General features: G+C 41.9%; 1 protein-coding gene across 1 annotated transcript in view; it reads left to right on the top strand.

Annotated features, from left to right (window-relative positions):
* The first annotated feature begins 73 nt into the window (after positions 1 to 73).
* Positions 74 to 8492, top strand: part of Slc49a4 (solute carrier family 49 member 4) — a 60068-nt gene continuing 51649 nt past the window's right edge. Inside the window, exon 1 of the mRNA XM_090345399.1 lies at positions 74 to 500. Coding sequence (XP_090201525.1) covers positions 158 to 500 — 343 coding nt within the window. The 5' untranslated portion in view covers positions 74 to 157. The remainder of the gene's footprint in view (positions 501 to 8492) is intronic.

Here is an 8492-nt window from a genome sequence, read left to right as displayed (position 1 = left end):
CTCTCGCGGGCCGGCTCGGTGACGCAGGCGCACTAGGCGCGGCCGGGAGGCGGAGGGCGGCCTGCGCGGCTCGAGCTCCGGCTCCTCCGGCCGCGTCTGCTGCGGCTGGTCGGCAGCCACCGGGCAGCGCGGGACACTACCGGCGGGCAGCGTCGCCATGGGCTCGGGCTGGAGCAGCGAAGAGGAGCGGCAGCCGCTGCTGGGGCCCGGGCCGGGGCCTGCGCCGGGAGGCGCGCGGCGGGGCCGGGAGGCGGCGGCCGCGGCGGTGCCCGCGGCGGGGCCGGGCCCCGGGCGGGTGTACGGGCGGCGCTGGCTGGTGCTGCTGCTCTTCTCGCTGCTGGCGTTCGCGCAGGGCCTGGTCTGGAACAGCTGGGGCCCCATCCAGAACTCGGCGCGCCAGGCCTATGGCTTCTCCAGCTGGGACATCGCGCTGCTCGTGCTGTGGGGGCCCATCGGCTTCCTTCCCTGCTTCGCCTTCATGTGGCTCCTGGACAAGAGAGGTGAGGGGTCGGGGACCGGAGGGGTCGGGGACCGGAGGGCCAGGCGGTGGCGGAGGAAGGGGGCGCCGCCCGGAGCTGTCCCCGGAAAGCAGCTCCCTTCTCGGCTGGGTCTCGGGGGTTGTGTGAGGTGACCGAGTGGCCCTGGCATCCCATCCTAACTTAGGAACCCTCTGTCCCCAACGCGGGGAGGCTGCTTGGCGTGTGTGTAGCCCCTTTCTACAGCCCTATTGGGTTAAGGTGTCTTTCCATGTTCGAGATTTGCCTATTGTGGGCATCGGAGCTTTCCAGCGCACTTGATGGGGTTGTTTTATTTTATTTCTCATGTACCTGATAAAAACCCTTTTTTGACTTGAAAGCATCGGGGATATTCAGGGTGAAAGGTCAAGAAAGAGCCCGACGGTGTCCAGATGTGAGGAAGTAATTAGTTGGCCTTGTGTAATAGATGGCTCCAGTCATGGAAGAACTATTGGGAAACTCTGCTCCGACGCTTGGATCTCCAGGAGGTTGGTGATGGGCAGCATAAGATGTGTGTATATGTCCAGGTGGCTTTCTCGGTTGAGGCTTATGAATAGATGAAGGAAGGCTGTCTTTTTTAGAAGGGGTCTACCATTTGCCAGGGGGATTCTCTGAGCAGGGTTGAGAATCAAGGCACAGAATTGATTGGCAGTAGATTGATAATCTAACCTCAAGAGGATTTATACAAGGCTAGATTTATTGATTGGATGTGGATTGGGAATTACTTTGTATGGTTTTTGTCAGTTATAGACTTGGTTGAAGTGAATTATTTGATGAATTGGATTGTTGGGTTGTATTTGGAAAGCCGTCCACTGGGTCTACTACCATCAGCCAATGCCATTTTCTTCCCACCCTTCATACCAGAAATTGTGAGATATCTCTCTGGGGTTTCTTTTAAAAGAGCTTTAACTCTGTTCATGAGTATTCTGACCTGTAACAATCATCTCCCAAGGGACCCACCTACTAATTCCATTGTTTTGTGGATTATGATTTAATATATGGATTTGAGGGAAGCACAGGCGTTCAGACATTAGCACTGGTTGATCTACAGTTGCAATTGTCTGGTGTGTAGTTTATACTTTGTTGTTGAGAGTATAGAGTAGTTGTGTGATGTTAGCAGCTGTTCCCACATTTTGACAATTTCTTCTCAGCAGTCCATATGGGAAAGACTACAGAATTCTTAGTTGTGAGTTCATTTATAATCAACAGTGTTATGTAGTTGCTAAAAACAATAGAATGGAGAACAATTTTAGGCACAGAGCATAGTGTCCAAAAAAGGAGAGAAGTCTTTTGATATACTCTATACTAACATTTCATTCTGAACATTGATTTTTTTTTGTTAGTAAGTCATTTGACAAACTGGAGAACTCTTTTTTTTTTTTTTTTTTTTTTTGCCAGTCCTGGGCCTTGAACTCAGGGCACTGTCCTTGGGCTTTCTCAAGGCTAGCACTCTACCACTTGAGTCACAGCACCATTTCTGGCTTTTTTCTATGTATATGGTACCAAAGAATCAAACCCCTGTCTTTGTGCATGCTAGGCAAGCACTCTACCACTAGGCTAAACTTTTGGCCCCAAACTAGAGAACTTTTAAAGTTGTGTAACAAAAATCATGCTGTGTAAGATGAAAGGAATTGCCTGTGTTGAACTTTGAAAGGAAACTAGGAGGCAGCATACAGAAAAAGAGAAATTAGTCTTCATATGTGTAGTTCCAGAAGGAAGAACAAAACTGATTGGAGTTCCAAGCAATATAAGGAGGAAGCTTCTAACAAGATGTTCAGCCTTGGAAGGGCGTTTTTTTGACCAGTGTTGAACCTCCAAAGTACAGCAGGGACTTAAGCTAAGCATGCCAAAAAAGGACGTCTCACACTGAATGGAGATTTTCTTTGAGGTTTTGTTTGCCTTTAAACTTAACTGTACTGTACATTTTACTTGGATTTTTGTCAGTTTCCCAGGTCTTTAAAATTTTTATATTCAGTCTAAAACTTAGCATGACATTAAGTAATTATTTCTTCTTAGTTTCCTCCAATCTGATAATTCCTGGATAAAACTGTAAAAATTGGCCAAATTTACAAGTGTCAAAAAGTTAAAGCAATTTAACTATACTTCAAATTGCCAGTCTCCATTCTATAAAATAAAAAGAAAGCTCTCAAAGCAGGGCAGTGAGGTTTGCAAGTAGATACAAAAACAGCATTCTTGGAAAAACAAAACAAAACTTGACTGGTTAATAGCACTTTGTAGTAAAATGGGATTTCCTTATTATATAACATAGTAGACTGAAATCTTCCTTTTTTCAGGGAGAAAAAAAACAAGTCTGTTTTTGTGTCCATCTACCTCATTAAGGTTTTAATTAGATGATTTTAGCATGCATGAATAACTTTATTTTGGTTTGGCAAGGTCTGTCTGGAACCAAGTCCAAAACAGTATCCTTTCATCATTGTTTTTTTTGTTTTATTTTGTTTTTACAGAAGTTGTTTTTTTATTTTTATCAGGAGCATTTTAAATATTATTCTTGAAGCCGGCTGTAATCCTAGCTACTCAAGAGGCTAAGATCTGAGGATCAAGGGTCAAAACTAGCTTGGGCACAAAATGACCTGAGACTTTTATCTCCAATTAACCACTAGAAAACCAGAAGTGGTGCTGTAGCTCAGGGGTAAGGCGGGCGGTAGCCGTGAGCTGAAGACCTCAGGGATAGCACCAGGTCCAGAGATAGGGTGATAACCTGCTGGAGAGCACAGGGACAGCGCCCAGACCCCACTATGTATGTATGTATGTATGTATGTATGTATGTATGTATGTATGTATGAATGTATGTATGTGTATAAAATCTTGAAATTTCACAAACCTTATTTTATGGTAGGGGAATGTTAATGTTCACCCTTCTTATGATTTTATATATATGGCCAGATAAATCAGAAACTATCTACCTATGCCAGTTACTTGGGGAGCTATTTCATAGTTCCTATGAAGAAGTACTCGGTTTTATGAAGAAGTATTCAATTCCATTCATTTCAGGAATAAAAAAATTAATTTGAAATTATTTTAGAAAATACTCTTTTTCTTTTCAGGTAGTTAACCTGATCTTACCCAGATTAGTGTAGAAGACCTGTTTTAGAAGACTTGTTATCTTCCTAATGTGGGTTAACTTCTCATCCTTTTTCTTTAAACAATAAGGAAACAAAGAACTTGCTAGTGAGGATAATAGGAAGACCAGAGGCAAGAATGCCTTGGAAACCAGGTAAAAAATTCTCAAGAAGACAGCATCCAAATGATAAGGGCTGAAAATAAAGTCCTTAGAATCTACATCTAATGAAAAGATCAAGACAGGGAAATTTAAATTCTGTGTTTAGTGGGTCAGAAAGTAGTAAGTGCCTTCGAGAAAAATAAGCAAGAAAATAAAGGAAGGTGTACAGGTAGATATTACTTCATGTAAGAGAAGGCCTCAGTTGCAAGTTATATTTGAGTACATACCTGAAGGCTAACATAACAATTGTGAACAAGACTGAAGAAAGGAATGGCAAAGACAAAGGTCCCCAACTTGTTGCACATATCATAGAAAGAGCCCTAAGGTTTGTGTAGCTAGAGTAGAGCCTAGTGAGGGAAACGGTGATAGGAAATGAGATCAGAGAGGTAGATGGAGCAAGCTTCTGTAGGGCCACCTAAGCCATTGTAAGGACATTGGCTATTAACATGGAGGTGGAAAGGTTCTTCATTGAAAGGCTTTGAATGTAAGGGATGACTCTTCTGTTGTCTTGAGAAAAAGGATCAGCGCTGGAAGACCTGTTAGGTTAGATGAGAGCTGATGGTAGCTTTCATAGTGGCTTCCATTGGTAATGGTGGAGAATTTAAGGAATGATTAGGTTGCAAGTATAACTTGAAAGTAGGCTCAGTATTGTTGTTTGGGTCAGATGTAGGATTTGAATAAAGAGAGAACTCCAATATGTTTCTCAACTTTTAAGTATTAATAAGAGAATAGAGAGTTTTGCTAAAGCATTCAAGATTATGGAAAGAGCAGTTGGAAATAGATGGCATTGTAATCAGTGGTCTGAAACGGCTGTTGGAAATTCATGAGGACTGTCAGTTGGGTATTCAAATCAAGTTCACAACAGAGGCCATTGAAGAAATGTGGGGTTGTCAGTTGTGGTGTTTAAGGTCTTAGGGCTGGATGGAGGGAAGAGTAGTTTCAGAAGAGAAAAAGAGCAAGCCCTTGGGCTGCGAGGCTAGCCTAGTGGTAAGAGTGCTTACCTAGCATGCATGAAGACCAGGGTGAAGACCAGGGTTCGATTCCTTGGTACCACATGTGTAGAAAAAGCCAGAAGTGGTGCCCTGACTCAAATAGTAGAACTCTAGCCTTGAGAAAGCTCAAGGACAGTGCTCAAGCCTCAGGACTGGTAAAAAATAAAAAAGATTGAGCCCTAGGGTATTCTAGTCTTTAGAGATTGGAGAGATAAGGAATAACTAGCTAAGGATGACTTAGGATAGAACCTTAGATTTAAAGAAAAGGAGATAGAGTGTATAGATAGGGATGCATTTGGTTGTTGTTGGTGGGAACTTGTAGATGTTACTAAGTCTCAGAAAATGGAAAATAAAATTATTACCTGCTTAATGAGAACAGGAGAGTATTTTTTGGAGAGAAAATAACTTATGGAGCAATTTTCTAGGAAACTAAAGAATACAAGGATTAGAAATTTATAGTTGGACTTTGGGCAGCACTGGGGTCCTGCTTTCTATGATTATTGTTTTTATCTATTTATTATTATTATTATTATTATTATTTGCTGGTCCTGGGTACTGTCCCTGAGCTGCTTTTGCTTAAGGCTAGTGCCCTATCACTTGAGCCACAATGCCATTTTCAGCATTTTTAAGTAGTTTATTAGAGACTAAGAGTCTCATGGGCTTTTGTGTCGGGACTGGCTTTGAACCAAGATCCTCAGATCTCAGAATCCTGAGTAGGATTACAGGTGTGAGCCATGGGTGCCTGGCTATGTGATTCATTTTTAACTATAAGTGAGACCCATCAGAGTGGTTGTGTTTTCCTTTAGCCTGTTTTGTTGGGCAAGTGTCAGAAAGGGCTGAGTTGAAAGAAGTGAAAGGAGAAAGAAGGAAAAAGAATGGGAAGAAGGCAGAATAGTGGGGAGTGAAGGGGGAAGGAACAAGGTATGTATGAACATATAAAATAGAAAATATGTATGAAACAATGGTTCTCAGACTTTGGACATCTGGCAGGACAAGACAGTGATCCTCTGTGATTTCTTCAGAGACACAAAGATGGGGAGCCCAGACAGCTAAGTTGAAGAAGCAGATCCAAATGACCCTATGGTACTCAGAGAAGAGTACCATAGGGGAAGAACCATCATACAAAGTTCTGAATCTATAAGGGATGCCTCTAAGGGGTGGACTGTGGCTCAGTGGCAAAGTGCTTGCCTAGCTCGTGCAATGCCCTGGGTTTGAACCCCAGTACCAAAAAAAGAAAAGACCAAAAAGGGATGCCTCTAACATCAGAAGGAAGTTTCTAACATTCACATATAACTAGAATAGTTCACATATAACTAGAATAGTTCACCTGCCAGGATGGAGTACCCTCTATAAGTATACTATATATGTTTAAGAAGCTTGACACAAGCTTGAATATGTTGAGGAGAAACATAGAAAACATGAAAAGACCAACACTCAGCTTCTAGAGTTGAGAATTTTAATCAGTGTCAGAGATGGGGGAAAAGAAGAACTTGTACAGAACTTAAAAAGAAAAGATCATTGTGAATTTGCATATTTAGTGATAGAAACTATCCAGAATGGAGCACAGGAAAGTAGAGATTAAAAAGATATAAATAAAATACATGAGGATCAGTGACTTGTGAGACATTTTTAAGTGACCTCTTATACATGTAAGTAGAAAGAGATAAGGGGAGAAACAGATTAGATAACAGAAAAGTTCACTTTTTTTTTTCTTTGTCAGTTGTGGGGCGTGAAGTCTGGGCCTGGGAGCTGTCCCTAAGCTCTTCAGCTCAAGACTACCGCCCTACCCCTTGAGCCCAGCCCCACTTCTGATTTTCTAGTGGTTAACTGGAGGTAAGAGTCTTTTGGATATTAGTGCCCTGGCTGTCTTTGAACCGAGATCCTCAGATCTCAGCCTCTTGAGTAGCTAGGATTGCAGGTGTGAGCCACTGCACCTGGCTAAAGTTCACATTCTTTGAAAAAAGAAATACTAGCAGAAAAATTACCAAACTTGGTAACCATGATCCATGTATCTAGGAATACCAACAGCAGGCACGTAAGGATTTTATAATTATATTGTTTATGCCAATAACAATAAAATCTTAAAACCTTGAGAAAACCATCTGGGGAGCAATGAGACAGAGAGAGTAGTACTGCTTCCTAGAACTTGTCAGTGGAGGCAGTGTGTCCTTAGAGAACAGACTGTTTGAAGAAGAACTTGAGAATGGAAGGATGCCACTCTACAAAATGCAGAAAAAAAAAGGTTTCTGGAGTTGGAGAGGTAGCAGAAACAAAGTCAGATTGAGGGATGCAATTCATGTGATTTTCAGATCTCCTATGTCTAATGTAAAGCAAATAGACAGGCCCACTGTCAATAGTCCTGATAGTGAGTTGGCATGACAAGGGTGTGACTACTGTGGCAAAGAAGGGAGTCTTACAAAGAGTAAGCAGAGCTTGTCTTTATTCTAGCTAAAGAAAGCAGACCCTGCAAAAGAACTGTTTTGCCAGAGAGTTAATCCTGACGTCTGATTTCCCTTCCTGCACTGTATGTGTGTGTTGGTATGGGTCCCTCAATTGCCTTTGCATTCTGATTCTTTAGAGACTTGCTGTGGATTTCCTTAAACACCCTGTGTGGCCTCAGCTAAAGGAATAAACCATTGAAAGGAAGTTTTCAATAGATAATTGAAAAAATAATACAGTATCTAGAATTTTAAAGGGAGTGGATTTTTCTTTCCAGTCATTCTTGGTTTTTGAAATTATTCTAAAAATTTGATCAACTGGTTTTTATACTCATATCCTACTACTGTGTTCACTTCCCTCCCTCCCTCTCTCTCTCTCTTTCTTTCTTTCTTTTTGTGGTGGGTCATAGAGCTCTTCAGTTCAAGGCTACCGCCCTACCCCTTTGGACTGGGTGTTGTCCTTGAGCTCTTCAGCTCCAGGCTATCACCCTACCCTTGAGCCAAGCCCCACTTCCCTTTTTCTAGAGGTTAATTGGAGATAAGAGTCTCAGGTCCTCTTGTTCCTGGGCAGGCTTGATCCTCAAATCTCAGCCTCCTGAGTAGCTAGGATTACACATGAGCTACCATGCCCCAGCTTTGAGGTCTATTTCTAGAGAGATTTTTACATGTCTCTTAAATCTGTTTTGCTGGGATCTTTTTTGTTTTAACATAGTTTTATTGTTATGATTAAGGTATGGTATAGAGGAGTCACCATTTCTTAAGTCAGGTAATGAGTACGTTTCTTTTTGGGCAGTGTCACCCCTTCTTTTGCTTTCCCCCATTTTCTCCCTCCTGTCCTTGCCCACAAGTTGCATAGTTCATTTTCCACATAGTGTCTACTGAGTGATATGTTTGCATTTGTTCATCCTTGCCAGGGTTGTTATTACTTTGCCTCCCTGAGGGAGTTAAGAGCTTTTTTCTCTATAAATTAAGAGAGATATGTCTTGTCAAGTTATAAATTATGTAAAGAAACCATTTTATTCAAGATGAGTATCTAACTGTAACAGATTAAGCAACACTTGGCAACAATTAAAAAGTCCATTTCATAAATACAGTACCCATCATGATGTATCTTAGCAAGATTGCTTTAATGATCAGCTTTTCAGGATTTCCTCATTCTTAAATGTCTATATTATGGGGGTGTGGGGGGGGGAGGGAAACGGATACCAAGACATGTGAAAGAGTATCAATGTATGTGAATTAATGCACCTTCTATCTGGCAAATATCATGTAACCCTTTTACTAATTACAATAAAAAATAAAAAAA

Source organism: Megascapheus bottae, chromosome 1, assembly GCF_031878675.1.
Source record: "Megascapheus bottae isolate mThoBot1 chromosome 1, mThoBot2.hap1, whole genome shotgun sequence".
Classification (NCBI taxonomy): Eukaryota; Metazoa; Chordata; class Mammalia; order Rodentia; family Geomyidae; genus Megascapheus; species Megascapheus bottae.
This window is presented reverse-complemented; position numbering and strand designations above follow the sequence as displayed.